The 19,723-nt window shown below is 46.1% G+C and overlaps 1 protein-coding gene across 2 annotated transcripts in view; it reads left to right on the top strand.

Moving 5' to 3' along the window:
• phex (phosphate regulating endopeptidase homolog, X-linked) overlaps positions 1-19,723 on the top strand; it is a 183,949-nt gene that overhangs the window by 129,851 nt on the left and 34,375 nt on the right. For both annotated transcript variants that reach the window (XM_068040120.1, XM_068040119.1), the window contains 3 exons: positions 3,734-3,879; positions 4,029-4,122; positions 11,765-11,893. In XM_068040120.1, coding sequence (XP_067896221.1) covers positions 3,734-3,879; positions 4,029-4,122; positions 11,765-11,893 — 369 coding nt within the window. The remainder of the gene's footprint in view (positions 1-3,733; positions 3,880-4,028; positions 4,123-11,764; positions 11,894-19,723) is intronic.

Below are 19,723 nucleotides of genomic sequence, written 5' to 3'. Positions count from 1 at the left end.
GTACTGCCCCCATTCCTTCATTCCCCCCCACTCCCAGTGTACAGCCCCCATTCATTCATTCCCCCACCCACTCCCAGTGTACTGCCCCCATTCCTTCATTCTCCCCCCCACTCCCAGTGTACTGCCCCCATTCCTTCATTCTCCCCCCCACTCCCAGTGTACTGCCCCCATTCCTTCATTCCCCCCCCCACTCCCAGTGTACTGCCCCCATTCCTTCATTTCCCCCCCCCCCCACTCCCAGTGTACTGCCTCCATTCCTTCATTCCCACCCACTCCCAGTGTACAGCCCCCATTCCTTCATTCCCCCACCCACTCCCAGTGTACTGCCCCCATTCCTTCATTCCCCCCCCACTCCCAGTGTACTGCCCCCATTCCTTCATTCCCCCCCCCCACTCCCAGTGTACAGCCCCCATTCCTTCATTCCCCCCCCACTCCCAGTGTACTGCCCCCATTCCTTCATTCCCCCCCCACTCCCAGTGTACAGCCCCCATTCATTCATTCACCCCCCCCACTCCCAGTGTACAGACCCCATTCAATCTCCCCCCCCCACTCCCAATGTACAGCCCCCATTCATTCTTCCCCACTCCCAGTGTACAGCCCCCATTCCTTCATTCCCCCCCCCACTCCCAGTGTACTGCCCCCATTCCTTCATTTCCCCCCCCCCCACTCCCAGTGTACTGCCTCCATTCCTTCATTCCCACCCACTCCCAGTGTACAGCCCCCATTCCTTCATTCCCCCACCCACTCCCAGTGTACTGCCCCCATTCCTTCATTCCCCCCCCACTCCCAGTGTACTGCCCCCATTCCTTCATTCCCCCCCCCACTCCCAGTGTACAGCCCCCATTCCTTCATTCCCCCCCCACTCCCAGTGTACTGCCCCCATTCCTTCATTCCCCCCCACTCCCAGTGTACAGCCCCCATTCATTCATTCACCCCCCCCACTCCCAGTGTACAGACCCCATTCAATCTCCCCCCCCCACTCCCAATGTACAGCCCCCATTCATTCTTCCCCACTCCCAGTGTACAGCCCCCATTCCTTCATTCCCCCCCACTCCCAGTGTACTGCCCCCATTCCTTCATTCCCCCTCCCACTCCCAGTGTACTGCCCCCATTCCTTCATTCCCCCCCCCCACTCCCAGTGTACTGCCCCCATTCCTTCATTTCCCCCCCACTCCCAGTGTACTGCCCCCATTCCTTCATTCCCACCCACTCCCAGTGTACAGCCCCCATTCATTCATTCCCCCACCCACTCCCAGTGTACTGCCCCCATTCCTTCATTCCCCCCCACTCCCAGTGTACAGCCCCCATTCATTCATTCACCCCCCCCACTCCCAGTGTACAGACCCCATTCAATCTCCCCCCCCCCACTCCCAATGTACAGCCCCCATTCATTCTTCCCCACTCCCAGTGTACAGCCCCCATTCATTCATTCCCCCCCCCCCACTCCCAGTGTACTGCCCCCATTCCTTCATTCCCCCCCACTCCCAGTGTACAGCCCCCATTCATTCATTCCCCCACCCACTCCCAGTGTACTGCCCCCATTCCTTCATTCTCCCCCCCACTCCCAGTGTACTGCCCCCATTCCTTCATTCCCCCCCCACTCCCAGTGTACTGCCCCCATTCCTTCATTTCCCCCCCCACTCCCAGTGTACTGCCCCCATTCCTTCATTCCCACCCACTCCCAGTGTACAGCCCCCATTCATTCATTCCCCCACCCACTCCCAGTGTACTGCCCCCATTCCTTCATTCCCCCCCACTCCCAGTGTACAGCCCCCATTCATTCATTCCCCCACCCACTCCCAGTGTACTGCCCCCATTCCTTCATTCCCCCCCCCACTCCCAGTGTACAGCCCCCATTCCTTCATTCCCCCCCCCACTCCCAGTGTACAGCCCCCATTCCTTCATTCCCCCCCCCACTCCCAGTGTACTGCCCCCATTCCTTCATTCCCCCCCACTCCCAGTGTACAGCCCCCATTCATTCATTCCCCCACCCACTCCCTGTGTACTGCCCCCACTCCCAGTGTACTGCCCCCACTCCCCCACTCCCAGTGTACTGCACCCACTCCCCCCACTCCCCCCACTCCCAGTGTACTGCCCCCAATCCATCAGTGTACTGCCCGCACTCCCCCACTCCCAGTGTACTGCCCACACTCCCCCCACTCCCAGTGTACTGCCCCCACTCCCAGTGTATTGCCCCCACTCCCCCCACTCCCAGTGTATTGCCCCCACTCCCCCCACTCCCAGTGTACTGCCCCCACTCCCCCACACCCAGTGTATTGCCCCCACTCCCCCCACTCCCAGTGTACTGCCCACACTCCCCCCACTCCCAGTGTACTGCCCACACTCCCCCACTCCCAGTGTACTGCCCCCACTCCCCCCACTCCCCCCACTCCCAGTGTACTGCCCCCACTCCCCCCACTCCCCCCACTCCCAGTGTACTGCCCCCACTCCCCCCACTCCCAGTGTACTGCCCCCACTCCCCCCACTCCCAGTGTACTGCCCACACTCCCCCACTCCCAGTGTACTGCCCCCACTCCCCCCACTCCCAGTGTACTGCCCCCACTCCCAGTGTACTGCCCACACTCCCCCACTCCCAGTGTACTGCCCCCACTCCCAGTGTACTGCCCCCACTCCCAGTGTACTGCCCACACTCCCCCACTCCCAGTGTACTGCCCCCACTCCCAGTGTACTGCCCCCACTCCCCCCACTCCCAGTGTACTGCCCCCACTCCCCCCACTCCCAGTGTACTGCCCACACTCCCCCCACTCCCAGTGTACTGCCCACACTCCCCCACTCCCAGTGTCCTGCCCCCACTCCCCCCAATCCCAGTGTACTACCCCATTCCCCAATCCCAGTGTACTGCCCCCACTCCCCCCAATCCCAGTGTACTGCCCCATTCCCCAATCCCAGTGTACTGCCCCCACTCCCCCCACTCCCAGTGTACTGCCCCCACTCCCAGTGTACTGCCCACACTCCCAGTGTACTGCCCCCACTCCCCCCAATCCCAGTGTACTGCCCCACTCCCCCCACTCCCAGTGTACTGCCCCATTCCCCAATCCCAGTGTACTGCCCCCATTCCCCTCAATCCCAGTGTACTGCCCCATTCCCCAATCCCAGTGTATTGCCCCCACTCCCCCCAATCCCAGTGTACTACCCCATTCCCCAATCCCAGTGTACTGCCCCATTCCCCAATCCCAGTGTACTGCCCCCACTCCCCCCAATCCCAGTGTACTACCCCATTCCCCAATCCCAGTGTACTGCCCCCACTCCCCCCAATCCCAGTGTACTGCCCCATTCCCCAATCCCAGTGTACTGCCCCCACTCCCCCCACTCCCAGTGTACTGCCCCATTCCCCAATCCCAGTGTACTGCCCCCACTCCCCCCAATCCCAGTGTACTGCCCCACTCCCCCCAATCCCAGTGTACTGCCCCATTCCCCAATCCCAGTGTACTGTCCCCACTCCCCCCATTCCCAGTGTATTGCCTCCTTACACTTTCTCGTCTTTTGCAATCGTTCTCCATGAGGCTTTTCTTGTTGATTGATTCCTTGAAACCCTCGAAGATTAAAATGCCTGCTATTTAGTTAGTTTGGAAGGACTGTTCACTGCCGTTTGCGGAAAAGTACAGAAGCCATCTGGCCAGGCTGCAGCTGTCATTTCCCTGCGGGAGCACTGCTGCAGCTGCTGTGTCTCATTAATGGCAATGGCTTGTGATTAATGTTGTTGTGTTCTCAGTTTGATTGGCTGCTCTATATGAGGCTGGTGATTGATGGCGATATTTTCCCTGAACTTATACACATCAACACGTCCGAAGAGATCATTGTGAATGTTCCTCAGTATTTCAAGGATTTGTTCCAGCTGTTAGATTCTGTAGATAATAGGTAAGTGCAACATGACATGAGATTTACAATCCATTACTCGGGTTTGGACCCCAATCGTAATTATCAATGGATTCTGACATGTTTCAGTTTACTCAATCTTCCTTAAGTTGAATGAAATAACTCTGTCCAATTATATAACCTGATTATAGAACTATTGCCAATTACATTGTGTGGAGAATTGTGTACAGGAGAATCGGTAACCTCAGCCAACGCTTCCTCAATAGACGCCTTGAATTTCTAAAGGTAAGCGCTGACTACTGCAATTAGCTGATTAGTGAGAGGTTTGGCAGGGGAAGGGCTGTGGTGGAGATAAGGACTGTGTGTGCATGTTCTGTCTGGATGAATTGCTGTTGTGTAAAACCTTAGTGTCAATCCATTGCAAAATGGGTAAAAGTAATGTATTTCAGAGCAATGCTGAATGTTGACAAAGATCCCCTGAACAGGTAAATACTAGAATGGATAGACACACAACTAAACTTATTAGAGAGTTCTGGGGTAACCAATAGTTGTATCTTTTGTTGATGATTGATCAATTATGTCTCATTATATGCTACGCAGTGTACCCCATTATATCCCACCATGAACCACCTTATAACCCATACAGTGTACCAATTATATCCACTATGTATATATTATATCCCATGCTGTGTACCCCACTGTATCCCATACAGTGTATCCCATTGTATTCCACCATGTATCCCATTGTATCGCATACAGTGTACCCCAAAATATGCCACACCATGTACTCCATTATATCCCACCATTATAACTCACATGGTGCATCCCATTATATCTCACATGGTGTGCTGCATTATAACCCATGCAGTATAAATCCTGGTTCGGATATGAAATTAAAACCCGACTCGAGCCCAACCCGACCACAGCCAACTCAAGCCCAAGTCCTTTAATTTTTTTTCATGCCCAACCCGACCCGACCCGACACAAATCTCCTTCATCTGTTCCGGCAGCAGGCTATTCCTACAGCTGGAGTTGTGGGGAATCATGATTCCGTGACTTCCTGGAAGCAGTGTCCAGCCCAACCCGACCCGAGCCCGAATGCTGGACTCGGAATTTCAACCCAACCCGACACATGTGGTGGGGTTCGGGTTGGGTTGCCAGGTGTTAATGCAGTGTATGTGAGTATATCCAATTATAACTCACACAGCCTGCCCCACCTAGTGTCTGTCTGGTGCAGCCTGCCCCATGTTATGAAAGTACTTCCCTTTTTTAATATTTTTCTGAGGACTTGTTTTTTAAAATTGTGGACATGGAGTCCTTTGGAGAACTGAAGTGATTCCTTAGATGCTGGACTTTTCTTTTTAAAAGATCACTGGAAGGACTTTGGGACTTTGTTTGAAAACACTTACTGGAGTCACATGTCTTCAGCTAAGTAAGGTACCTTCTGACTACGGGAGTTGCTTACAGAGAAGTGACATGTCAAGATTTATGGTGCTCAAGTTGGTTTCGGTGATCTTTTCTCCATCTCTCCAAGAAACCCTGAAAAATCCAGTGTGTGATAACTGAAACCCCTGATGCCACATTTCTCCTAGAAAGCCTGCCAGACTAATCCTCGATATCGCCTGAAGAGAACTGCTCCAAAAACATTCCAGTGACAGCCGTCTACTCGTATTCGGGACGCCAGAATAAAGTGATAACTGATATCATTCCATATCTTTTCCTTCTCCTTCAAGAATTAACAAGTATTTGGCCAAAGTATTTTTCAGCTATACAGGGGCATTGATGAGACTACATCTACAGTACTGTGTACCGTACTGGTCTCCTTATATAAGGAAGATATAGATGCGTTGGAGGCAGTACAGAGAAGGTTTACTAGACTAATACCTGGAATGGGTGGACTATCTTATGAGGAAAGATTGGACAGGCTAGGCTTGTATCCGCTGGAGTTTAGAAGAGTAAGAGGTGACTTGATTGAAACATATAAAATTCTGAGGGGTCTTGACAGGGTGGATGTGGAAAGGATGTTTCCTCTTGTGGGAGAATCTAGAACTAGGGGTCACTGTTTAAAAATAAGGGGTCGGCCATTTAAGACAGAGATGAGGAGAAAGTTTTTCTCTCAGAGGGTCATGATTCTTTGGAATTCTCTTCCTCAAAAGGCAGTGGAAGCAGAGTCTTTGAATATTTTTAAGGCAGAGGTAGATAGATTCTTGTCAAGCCAGGAGGTGAAAGGTTATTGGGAGTAGGTGGAAATGTGGAGTAATCAGTTCAGCCATTAACTTATTGAATGGCAGAGCAGGCTCGAGGGGCTGAGTGGCCTACTCCTGCTCCTAATTCATTTGGGTTCTTACTAATGGAGGGAGTGAATTTTTAAATTCTTCTAGGAGAATTATTTCCCCAAGTGTCTTATAAGTGGCCTCAACCTTTATCCCTACTTTTGTATTCAATTCCTCTTGCGATAAACGATAAGATTCTATTAGCTTACCTAATTACGTGCTGTATCTGCATACTAACCTATTGCGATTCATGCATTAGGACACCCAGATCCCTCTGCATCTCAGAGCTCCGCAATCTCTCACCATTTAGATAATATGCTTTTTTATTCTTCCTGCTTGAGTGGACAATTTCCCACTTTCCCACATTATACTCCATTCTTTGCCCATTCACTTAACCTATCTACATCACTTTGTAGTCTCCTTATGTCCTCTTCACTACTTACTTTCCTACCTATCTTTGTGTCATCAGCAAATTTAGCAACCATACCTTTGGTCCCTTCATCGAAGGCATTTATATAAATTGTAAAAAGTTGAGGCCCCAGCACAGATCCCTGCTGAGATCACTGATGGTTATGAACTTGTTTACAAGCCCAAACCCTTTTGTGTATCACCCCCACAAACCCGAGAATGACAGAAGGTGGGAGGGTGAAAGGAAGGTAAGTAGCCGGGGTCAAGAAGGGATAGTTGGGAACACCCCGGGATTTCCTCCTCAGGCCAGAAAGGAAGACACTGAGAGTGGAAGTGAGGTCTGGAAGCTGAAGTGTTTCCATTGCCACAAGGTGAGACACCTTCGTGAAGAATGCTAGAGGTTGGGGGGTAAACCCTTGGAACCTATTGGGATATACAAGGCCAATGCAGAGAAAGGGGCCCTGACTGAGAGTGCAACAGAGCAAGCTGTAGCTCTGACAGCACCTGTAAGGCCAAGTAAAAAAAAAAAACACTGTTTGAACAAGATACCCAAGTTATAGGGAATTCTTGTCAAAAGGAAAAATAACTCCTTATCCCTCAAGTGAGGCAGGTAAACCTGTAGTTATACTTAGGGATACAGGAGCCGTCCTAACTCTTTTGCTGGGGAAAGACATAACTTTTCCACCAGAGAGCGCACCGAATGCCAAGGATTTAGAGAATGGTATCAGTTGGGAGTATATACCCATACCTTTGTATCAGGTGCACCTGGAGTGTGACCTAATGTCTGTAACGGGAACTCTGGGAGTTGTCCATAGTCTGCCTGTAAACGGAGTTGACCTGCTCCTGGGGAATGATTGGCTAGAGAGAAGGTAGTAGCTTCTCCAGTAGTCACGGAAAGACCAAGTGAAGTCAAAGGGACAGAGCAGTTGCAGGAAAAGATTCCAGGACTTTTTCCTTCATGTGTAGTAACCAAGCAATGGCTAAACAATTTCCATTGTCAGAGATCAAATTGGCACCACAGACAGATAGCCAAATATCTGAAACTTTCTTTGGGGATTTGAAGGAAATGCTCAATGAGTCTTCTCTGTTCAAAGCTCAGCAAGCCGATCCAGAGTTAAATAAAGTGGCACAATCTGCTCTAACAGAAGCTGAGGCAAAGGGAGCTCCTGAAGACTATTATATTAAAAATGGGATTCTAATGAGGAAGTGGAGACCTCCTCAAAGACCTGCGGACGAAGACTGGAAGTCGGTTAACCAGATAGTTCACCCAAGAATTGACGGAAAATATAAAGGATAGTCCATGAAATTCCTATGGCGGAACATGTAGAGATCCAGAAGACCCAATCACGTATAGGTCGACATTTTTACTGGCCAGATCCTTAAAAGGACATGCTGCAGTTTTGTAAAACGTGCCAGATTGTGGGAAAACCGCAACTGGCCCTAAAACAGACACCTCTAATTCCCATACCAGTTTTTGGGGAATAATTTAGTAGGATGTTGGTAGACTGTGTGGGACCTTTACCGAAAACAAAAATGGCACATCAATATGTACTCACGATTATGGTTCCCAGAGGCCATTCCCTTGTGAACGATTCCTGCTAAGGTAGTGGTGGAAAAGTTAACCCAGTTCTTCACTAGAAATGGATTACCGATTGAGATCCAGTCAGATCAAGCTTCCAATTTTATGTCTACAATTTTTCAGGAAGTTGAGTAATCTGGGTATAACACAAAGTCCTCAGCATACCACCCACAGACACAAGAAGCTTTAGAACAGTACCATCAGACCCTCGATGACAATCAGGGCATATTGTCATGAATATCCCCATGATTGGGATAAAGGGCTGGAATTACTTTTGGTTACCACTAGGGATTGACCTCATGAGTCTACCAGTTTTAGTCCTTTTGATTTAGTTTATGGACATGAGATAAGATGTCCTCTAAAACTAATTAAAGAAAAGTTTTTAGAACAGAGAGGCGAATCCTCCGTGTTAGATTATGTGTCTGTGTTCCGGAAACGGCTCACAAGAGCCTATGAAGTGGCTCAGGAATAGCTGAAAGCTTCCCAAACAACCATGAAGAAATGGGAAGACATTTCAACCAGGGTTAGTGTTACTGCCTTTACAGGGTGAACCGCTGAAAGCACAGTTCAGTGGACCATATAAAGTAGTCAAAAGGATTGGTAGAGTAAATTATTTGATTGACACTCCAGATCGCCAGAAAAAGAATCGGCTGTGTCATATCAATATGTTGAAACAATATCATCACCGGGAGGAGGATAAGCAAGCACAGGTATGTCAGGTAGTAGGGACAGTGTAGGGTGAAAGGCATGGTGAGGATGAGGCAGAAGGAGGCCTGGACAATTCTCAAATTGAACCTCCTAATATCCGGTTAGCTCATACTGAATCGCTAGGGAGATTGGACAGTCTGCTTTCGTATTTATATGCAGAACAATGAGAAGACCAGACAAGTCTACTCATAGCATTTAAAAGAGTCTGTAGGGATAAACCAGGATGTAGCACCTTAGCCACACATGATGTGGATGTAGGGAAATAATCTCCTATAAAACAGCATCCTTATTATTTAAGTTTAGAGAAACAGGCCCAGGTGAAAGCAGAAATCCAACACATGTTGGAAAACCACCTAATAGATCCCAATCAAATCAGCTGGAGTTCCCCAGTCGTGTTTATGCCTAAGCCTGACAGTTCAACCAGATTTTGCATAGACGACAAAAAGGTTAAATGCAGTAACAAAGGCAGACTCCTACCCTATTCCTCGCTTGGAATACTGCACTTACCGGAGTGGGCAGTGACACATTTCTCACAAAAATAGATTTGTTAAAGGGATACTGGCAGGTTCCTTTAACACCCGGAGCTAAAGAAATATTGGCCTTTGTCACACCAGACGGTCTTTCTCGATGCCAAGTGATGCCATTTGGGCTGAAAAATGCCCCAGCAACTTTCCAGATACTAATGAACCAAGTGGTAGCCAGTGTTCCTAACTGTGTGGTTTACCTTGATGATGTGCTGGTATACAGTGACACTTGGAAGGACCATTTGGAACAACTAGAAGCTCTGTTTAATTTTCTAAACAGTCGGCTGATTTACTGATAAACCTTGCCAAAGGTGAATTTGCAAAAGTGCAGGTAACCTACCTAGGGCATCTAGTAGGGCAAGGACAAGTGTTGCCAAGAACAACGAAAGTACAAGCATTGATGGAGTTCCCTGCCCCTAAGACTAAATGGGAAATCATGAAGTTTTTGGGGATGTGTGGTTTTCTCCACAAGTTTGTACCAAATTTTAGCACTATAGCTGCTTCACTGACAGATTTGCTACGAAAAAAGAAAGCCAATGTAGTGTTGTCATGAGAGTGCCAAGCATCAATTGAGAAGCTGAAAGCCATTTTGATCAATGAACCCATGTTGGCTGCTCCAAATTTCACTAAACCCTGCAAGGTAGCAATTGATGCTAGTGACCTGGGGGTCAGTGCAGTCCTGTTACAAGACGATGAATTGGGCATAGAAAGGCCTGTGGGATACTTTTCCAAAAAGCTAAATTGACCCCAAAAGAGATACTCAACAGTGGAAAAAGAAACCCTAGGCATATTACTAGCTCTTAAGCATTTTGAAGTATATGTCTGTCACGACTGGTAAAAATGGATCCAGATAATAATCCCCTAGCCTTTGTGGAAAAATTCAAAAACCAGAATGCAAGACTATTTCAATGGAGTTTACTTTTGCATCCCTATCACTTAAAGATTATGCATATTGCGGGGAAAAACAATGTAATTGCTGATGCTTTGTCTAGAATTTAACTTTGCTTTGAGTTATCTGAGTACAAAGATGATACAAAGCAGAACTGTATTAGTTACAGGTAAAGAGTGAATGAGAATAGTGTGTGTTTTAATATTTTTCATCTTCTATGTTTTTCCACTCTTTGTAATGAAACGCATTTCAAACTAGCATTTTGTTCCTCCAAGGATGGAGGTTTCATGAAAGTACTTCCATTTTTTAATATTTTTGGGAGGACTCATGTTTTAAAATTGTGGAAATGGATTCCTTTGGAGAACTGAAGTGATTCCATAGATGCTAGATTTTTTTTTAAAAGGTCACTGGAACTTTGTTTAAAAACATTTACTGGAAGTCGCATGTCTTCAGCTAAATAAACAGCAGATGCTTTCTGACTATGAGAGTTGTTTACAGAGAATTGACATGTCAAGATTTATGGTGGTCAAGAGTTGGTTTCAGTTTAGATATTGTTTTGATACAGTTGGGTTTGCGGCCTGCTGAGAGAAACACCCACCTTTCTCCACCTCTCTGGAAAAACCCCGGGAATCATGTGTGTGATAGCTGAAACCCCTGATGCCGCATTTCTCCTGGAAAGCCTGCCAGACTAATCTTTGATGTCGCCTGAAGAGAATTGCTCCAAAAAGATCCCAGTGACAGCCGTCTATGCATATTTGGGATGCCAGAAAAGGGACAACTGATATCATTCCATATCTTTTTATTTTCCTTCAAGAATTAGCAAGTATTTGGCCAAAGTATTTTTTGGGTTTTTTAGTCATGTGATCTCTGCAGAGAAAACATCTTTATTTTTTCTTTAATGTGTGTGTGTGTGAGAGACTATGTTAGAAGGGAACTTTTATATTTCAATCTGTGTGTTAATGCTTTGCATCTTTACTGACTGTATCTTGTTTTATAATAAATTGATAATTTTGTTTATTAAAATATATCTGGATGGTGAATTTTATTCTGAAATAAAAGAGTATATAATTGGCCATATCAGTAACTGGGTTAATATTTAAAAATATGTTGTGAACTGTGGAGAAGTGGAACTAGAGAAAGACAGTGCACTCCTCCCGCCTTGGTCGTAACCCCTGGTTAAATCTTGCTCAGTGTGTCCCACTGCATCTCTCTCTGTGCACCTCATTGCATTTCACCCCTCATTATATCTCATAGTGTACCCCACTATAGCACAGACAGATTATACCTCACTATCTGAATAGTTGGGTACTAACAACACATAATGTAGAGAAAAGTGGCAACAATTTCTCCATAGTAGGGTCCCACAAATGAGAGAAATGTCCAGTTTATTTGGTTAAATTATATGAGCTGAGGGATAACTGTTGAGATTATAATTTGGACAGGGAGCCAAAGATATCCAGTTTCTCTTCAGGAGAGGCATGCAGGAGTAAATTAGTGCAAGAGAAATATAAAAGCTGTAAATCTCACTGTCTACCTCTTACTTCAGGTGATTACAGGGGCGACTTCATTGTCTGCACGATGGGACAAATGTGTGGACTTTGCAGAAAATGTTTTACCGTATGCTGTTGGGAGAATGTTTGTTGATGCACATTTTCAGGAGGACAAGAAGCAGCTGGTAAGTTTCTTTGCTGCTCATTAGCTCTCACTGTTGCACAAGTAGTTTGTCTCCTGCACCATCTTCAAACCTAAATGGTGAGCATTATTTTTAACTACATGTTGCACTGATGTTACAAGCGTGACTGAACTTCAAAAGTGCATCATTGGCTGTGCAGCAGTCATGAGTTTGTGAAAGGCCTTATGTAAATTCTTTGTTCTTCTAATCCAAAGAGCCTTAGTAAGTCTTCCTCTGTTGCTCCAGTCATGTTTTATCGCTGTGAACAACACAAATTTCATCCGCCATGCTCTTGACTCCAGAAAGTCTGGCCCTGGTGGAATCCTTCCTTCTTTGCTCAAGGCGAGTGCCTCCAAGATTACCCCATTCGTTAATCTCTCTTACACACGGTTCACTTATACCTCTCCTTCGAAATGGGCTCTTCTCGTCCATGAGAAAGCTGATTCTCATTTTATCTTTTCATCTATGGTTCAAATTACCTATCACCTTTAAAATTCTGCCCTCATCTATGATTTCCTGGGTAACACTTTCCCTTCAAGTCTGTTTTTGGGCCTCAGAAAATACCACTTCCAGGTGACAGCACCATTAACTCTTAAAACTAGGGCCTTGATTGGTCAACAGAGCCAATTCACATAGCAACATCTGTTTAATGATAGGCCTTGTAGCCCCATTCACCAATCTACTTCTTATCACCTTGCTTCCTCATCCCCTTGGCATCCTTACCTATGACCAGTTATTACCAATGTTAAAATAATGTAAATTGGAAAACAACAACTTGCAGTTGTATAGTGCCTTTAATGTAGAAAAACATCTCAAGGCAAAATGAATCCAGTGCCAAAGAAGGAGATATTAGGAGGGTGTGACTGAATGTTTTGTCCAAAAAGTGGGTTTTATCAACAGTCTTAAAGGGATAGAAAGACGTGGAGAGGTGGAGGGTTTAGGGGTGTTAATAAAGACAAGAATTATGGATCATGGATTAACAGTTCATATTTACATTTTGTATTGTAGTTTTTTTGTGCTTTGTATTTCCATTTTAATTGTAAATAAATCAAAGAGGTTACAGAATATAAGGAGGCCATTTGGCCCCTCGCCATGCTAGCTCTCAAAATGGAGCTCTGCAAATAGTTTTTTTTAGCGTAGAAACTCTCACCTGGAATATCCAATGAAGTTCATCTGATCATCCACTTGTGACTTTAGCAGAACATCCAGTGAAACCCTGGAGATGAAATGTCATGGTGGAAATTCTATCTCTTTGTGTTCAATACCCACAAAACTGACATGAGTGTGGTACCACGACATAAGTTTGCACCTAACCCTGTTGGCAAGTTAATGTAAGTAAGGGTAATTGTTGATCATTACGCCATACATTTACACCAAGGGCAGATTATCAAGGAACACTTCCAATAATAGGGAGCAAAGTCCCTATTGACTGGGATATACATAGTAAGGGAGGAAATATTAAGGTTTAGCATCCTTGGAAGTGGATCAATCTCCAGGTCCAGATGAAATGTATGCTAGGCTGCTAAGGGAAGCAAGGGAAGAAATAATGGAAGCTCTGACCATCACTTTCCAGTCCTCTCTGGCTACAGGCATGATGCCAGAGGACTGGAGAACAGTGTACCATTGTTTAAAATTGGAGAAAGAGATTGGCCTGTAATTATAGGCCAGTCAGCCTAACCCAGGCGGTGGGCAAATTATTGGAAAAAATTCTGACAGGAGGTATATTTCGTCATTTAGAGAAGCACAGAGTTAATCAAGGACAGTCAGCATGGATTTGTTAAGGAAAGGTTGTGTCTGACTAACTTGATTGAATTTTTTGAGGAAATAACAAGGAGGGTCTATGAGGGTAGCATGCTTGATGAACATGGATTTTCGCAAGGCTTTTGACGAGGTCCCACATAGCAAACTCATAGAGTCATGCAGCACAGAAACAGACCCTTTGGTCCATCGTGTCTGTGCTGGCCATCAAGCACCTAACTATTCTAATCCCATTTTCCAGCACTTGGCCCGTAGCCTTGTATACTATGGCATTTCAAGTGCTCCTCAGGAAATTAAAAGCTCATGGGATACAAGGGAAAGTGGAAAGTTGGATCCAAAATTGGCTCAGTGGCAGGAAACAAAGGTTGACGAATGTTCTTGTGATTGGAAGGCTGTTTCTAGTGGGGTTTTGCAGGGCCTACCACTGGCTGTTCATGGTATATATCGATGACTTAGACTTAAATGTAGGGGATGTGATTTAGATGTTTGCAGATGATACGATAATTGGCTGTGTGATTGATAATGAGGAAGCAAGCTGTAGACTGCAGGAAGATATTAATGGACTGGTCAGGTGGGCAGAAAATTGGCAAATGGAATTCAATCCAGAGAATTGGGAGGTAATATATGTGGGAAGAGCACACAAGGCAAGGAAATACACAATAAATGGTAGGATTCTGACAAATGTAGAGGAACAGACGGACCTTGGAGTGCATATCTATAGCTCCCTGAAGGTAGCAGGACAGGTAGATAAGGTGGTCAAGAAGGCATATGGGATACCTTCCTTTGTTGCTAAGGCCTACAGTACAAGAGCTAGGTTATGCTAGAACTGTATAAAACACTAGTTAGACTGAAGCTACAGTAGTGCATACAGTTCTGGTCACCGCATTGCAGGAAGGATGTGATCACACTAGAGAGGATACAGAAGACATTTGAAAGGATTTTGCCAGGAATGGAGAATTTTGAATCAAAGAATAGTTACAGCACAGAAGGAGGCCATTTGGCCTGTTGATTCCCTGCCAGCTCTCTGCACGAGCAACTCAATTAGTCCCACGCCTCTGCCTTTTTGCTGTAGCCCTGCAATTTTTTTTCTTTTCAGGCGCTTGTCCATTTCCCTTTTGAAAGCCACAATTGAATTTGCCGACACCACTCTCTGCATTCCAGATCCTAACCACACTGCGTGAAAAAGTTCTTCCTCAAGTCCCCTTTTGCTCTTTTGCCAGTCACCTTAAATGAGTCCCCTCTGGTTCATGATACTTTTGCTAATGGGACCAGTTTCTCTCCATCTACTCTGTCCAGCCCCCCTCTTATTTTGAATACCTCTTTCAAATCGCCTCTTAACCTTCTCTCCTCTAAGGAGATCAACCCTAGCTTCTCTGATCCATCCATGTCATTGACACCCCACATCCATTGAACCATTCCTGTAAATCTTTTCTGCACCCCCTGAAATTCTATGCCCAGAATTGGACACAATACTCTAGTTGGGGCCAAACCAGTGTTTTATTAAGATTCATCATAACTTCCTTGCTTTTGTACACTGTGCCTCTATTTATAAAGCCCAGGATCCTTTATGCTTTTTTAATCACTTTCTCATGCAGATATTGTAGTTAAGGAGGAGGAGTATGAAGTATTGGATGCGATAAACATAAGGAGAGAGGAAGTAGTAATGGGATTAGCATTCTTGAAAATGGATAATTCACCAGGGCCAGATGAAATGTACCCCAGGCTGTTAAAAGAAGCAAGAGAGGAAATAGCAGAAGGTCTGTCCATCATTTTCCAGTCCTCATTGGATATAGGTGTGGTGCCGGAGGATTGCAGAACTGCTAACGTTGTACCTCTGTTTAAAAAGGGAGCGAAGGATAGACCGATAGGATAGGCCTGTCAGTCTAACCTCAGTAGTGGGTAAATTATTGGAATCTATTCTGAGAGACAGGATAAACTGTCACTTAGAAGGGCACAGATTAATCGAGGATAGTCAGCACAGATTTGTTCAGGGAAGATCTTGTTCGACCAACTTGATCAAATTTTTTGAAGAGGTAACAGGGGAGATTGATGAGGGTAGTACAGTTGATGTGGTCTACATGGATTTTAGCAAAGCTTTTGACAAGGTCCCACAAAGCAGACTGGTTAAAAAAATAAAATCCCACAGGATCCAGGGAAATGCAGCAAGGTGGATACAAAATTGGCTCAGTGGCAGGAAACAAAGGGTAATTGTTGATGGGTGTTTTAGCGATTGGAGGGCTGTTTCCAGTGGCATTCCCCAGGGCTCAGTACTGGGTCCCCTGCTTTTTGTGGTATATGTTAACAATTTGGGTGTAAATGAAGGGGGGCGTGATCAAGAAGTTTACAGACGACACATAGATTGGCCGTGTGGTAGATAGCAAGGAGGATAGCTGTAGGCTGCAGGAAGATATTGATGGTCTGGTCGATGGGCAGAAAAGTGGTAAATGGAATTCAACCTGGAGAAGTGTGAGGTGATGCATGACTACCTGATGTCCGGGGTGGCAGCGGACCTGAAAGGAACAGGGCTGAAAACCTATAAATAAAGAGCAGGGCTCGAGGCCCTTGACCTACCTGACGTCCGGGGTGGTGACAGGCTCTCTGACTGTTTCTGCACGCGCTCTGTTTGGATTTAGTAAAAAAAAGAAAATAGTGACGTCACTGAAATTCTGGGCAGCAGCTGTTATTGCCTGGGGATAACTGTGATTGATTGGAGTTTAAAAAAAAAGGTTCCTTTTAAATTAAAGCCCTAGGATAGCTACCTGTAAATTTTTAGTATTTACTGGCTATTCTAGTGCTGTTTGCATGGAGTGAGGCTGAAAGTTAAGTGTGGGTATTTTCATTGGCTGGGGGCGGTGGCAGGTGCTCTTTGCTCTTTTTCTTTCTCAGCCTCAAAGTTACAGGGGATAAAAGATGATTGTAAATAGCTGGTAAGTTTTTTTTTCTCATTGTTATAGTAAGTAATGGCAGGGCAGCTTGGCCAAGCGGAATGTACCTCCAGGGAATTGTGGGAAGTCATGGAAGTGCCATGTGACCTTGGTGAACATGTCTGCAGGAAGTGTCTCCGGTTGCAGAAGCTTGACCTTCAGGTTTCGGAGCTCGAGCAGCGGCCGGAGTCACTGTGGCGCATCCTCGAGGTGGAGGACTACGTGGATGGCACGTTTCAGGAAGTAGTCAAGCCGGTGCCTAGGCAAGCACAGCTGGAGGGTGACTGGGTGGCTGCCGGACAGACAAAGAAGTCAGGGCAGGTAGTGCAGGAGTCCCCAGAGGATATCCCACTTTCTAACCGGTATTCAGTTCTGAGTACCGATGAGGGAGAGCGTTCCTCTGGAGAGTGCAGTGAGAGTCATGACCAGAATGTCATGGCTGATTCAGCTGTGCTGGGATGGAGAAAAAGGGACAAGAGGGCAATAGTAGTAGGGGATTCTATGGTTAGAGGAACAGATAGGCCTTTCTGTGGTTGCAGACGTGATTCCAGGATGGTAGTTGCCTCCCTGGTGCAAGGGTCATGGATATCACTGAGCGGCTACAAAGTATTCTGGAGGGTGAGGTTGCAGAGCCGGAGGTCGTGGTCAATGTTGGTACCAATGACATAGGTAGAAAGAGGAATGAGGTCCTGCAAAAATAATTTAGGGAGCTAGGCAGCAGATTAGAAAGTAGGACCTCAAAGGTTGTAATCTCTGGGTTTCTTCCAGTGCCACAAGCCAGTGAGTATATGAATAGGAGGTTAGAGCAGATGAATGCATGGTTGGGGAGATGGTGCAGGAGGGAGGGCTTTAGATTCTTGGATCACTGGGCCTGTTTCTGGCGAAGGTGGGATCTGTATAAAATGGGCAGGTTGCACCTGAAACTGAACGGGACCAGCATCCTTGCTGGGAGGTTTGCTAGTGCTGTTGGGGGTGGGGGGGGAGGCGGGGGCGGGCGGCGGTGGTGGTGGTTTAAACTAATTTGGCAGGGGGGTGGGATACAGAGTAGAAGCACAGTAGGGGGTGATGTACAATCAAATATAAATGTGAAGCTAAGTCAGTCCGGAGGACAAAGTGAATGTAGATCTGTTAAGGCTCAGGCAAATATCTATTTTAATGCAAGGAGTCTTACTAGCAAGGCAGATGAATTGAGGGTGTTGATTAACACATGGGAATATGATATTATTGCTATTACTGAGACATGGTTGAGGGTATAGAATCTTCAGCCGTGATAGGGGAGGGGGTAAAAGAGGAGGTGGCATTGCACTGTTGATTAAAGAGTCAATTACTGCAGTAAGGAGGGATGATATCTTAGAAGGTTCCTCTAATGAGGCCATATGGGTAGAACTTAAAAACAAAAAGGGGGCAGTCACTTGGTTGGGAGTGTACTACAGGCCTCCAAACAGTCAGGCAGTGGTAGAGGAGCAGATATGTAGGCAAATCTCAGAGAGGTGCAATAATAATAGGGGATTTCAACTTCCCCTATAATAGAGGGGATGGTATTAATGCAAAAAGCTTAAAGAGGCGGAATTCTTCAAGTGCATTCAGGAGAGTTTTTTGAGCCAGCCCGTAGAGAGTCCTACAAGAGGAGGAATGGTACTGGACTTAATCCTAGGGAATGAAGCTGGACAAGTGGTAGAAGTATCAGTGGGGGTGCATTTCGGGAATAGCGACCATAACTCTGTAAGATTTAAGGTTGTTATGGAAAAGGACATAGAGGGCCCGGAAATAAGAGTACTGAATTGGGGGAAGGCTGATTTCAATATGATAAAACAGGATCTGGCCAAAGTGAAATGGGAGCAGGTTCTTATCGGAAAGTCTACATCAGACCAGTGGGAGTCATTTAGAAAGGAAATAGTGAGGGTTCATGTGTAGCATGTTCCTGTAAAGGTGAAGGGTAGGATCAACAGGTCAAGGGAACCCTGGATGTCAAGGGACATAGAGGATTGGATAAGGGAAAAAAAGGAGGCATATGGCAGATTCAGAGTGCTGAAAACAGCGGAGCCCCTAGAGGAGTATAGAAAGTGTAGGGGAGTACTTAAAAAAAAAAGTAATTAGGAGAGCAAAGAGGGGACATGAAAAAACACCGGCAGACAAGATAAAGGAAAATCCTAAGGCGTTTTATAAGTATGTTAGGGGCAAGAGGATAACCAGGGGAAAAGTGGGGCCTATTAGGGATCAAAGAGGCAATCTGTGTGTGGAGCTGGAGGACTTAGATGAGGTTTTGAACGATTACTTTTCATCTGTGTTCACAATGAAGAGGGATGATGTAGGTGTAGTGATCAGGAAAGGGGATTGTGATATACTTAATCAAATTAGCATTGAAAATGAGGAAGTATTAGCGGGCTTAAAAGTGGATAAATCCCCAGGCCCAGATGAGATGTATCCCAGGCTGTTATGTGAGGCAAAGGAGGAGATAGTGGGGGCTCTGACGCAAATTTTTAGATCCTCTCTGGCCACAGGAGAGATACCAGAGTGCTGGAGGACAATGAATGTGGTACCATTATTCAAGAAGGGTAGCAGGGATAAACCAGGTAATTACAGGCCAGTGAGTCTAACATCAGTGGTAGGGAAATTATTGAAAAAGTTCTGAGACAGGATTAATCAGGGATAGTCAGCATGGTTTTGTCAGGGAGAGATCGTGTCTAACAAATTTGAATTTTTCGAGGAGGTGACTAGAGGTATAGAGTATAGATGTGGGTAAAGCAGTTGATGTAGTCTATATGGACTTCAGTAAGGCTTTTGACAAGATCCCGCATGGGAGATTGGTTAAGAAAGTAAAAGCCCATGGGATCCAGGGTAATTTGGCAAATTGGATTCAAATTGGCTTAGTGGAAGGAGGCAGAGGGTGATGGTCAAGGTTGTTTTTGTGATTGGAAGCCTGTGACCAGTGGTGTACCACAGGGATCGGTGCTGGGACCCTTACTGTTTGTACTGTATATTAATGATTTAGACGTGAATATAGGAGATATGAAAAGTAAGTTCGCAGACGACACGGAAATTGGTGGTGTCGTAAATAGTGAGGAGGAAAGCCTGAGACTACAGGACAATATAGATGGGCTGGTAAGATGGGCAGAGCAGTGGAAAATGGAGTTTAATCCTGAGAAGTGTG

This window comes from Heterodontus francisci, chromosome 10 (assembly GCF_036365525.1).
Source record: "Heterodontus francisci isolate sHetFra1 chromosome 10, sHetFra1.hap1, whole genome shotgun sequence".
NCBI lineage: Eukaryota > Metazoa > Chordata > Chondrichthyes > Heterodontiformes > Heterodontidae > Heterodontus > Heterodontus francisci.
Note: the sequence above shows the minus strand (reverse complement) of the source record. Positions and strands in the feature narration are given on the sequence as shown.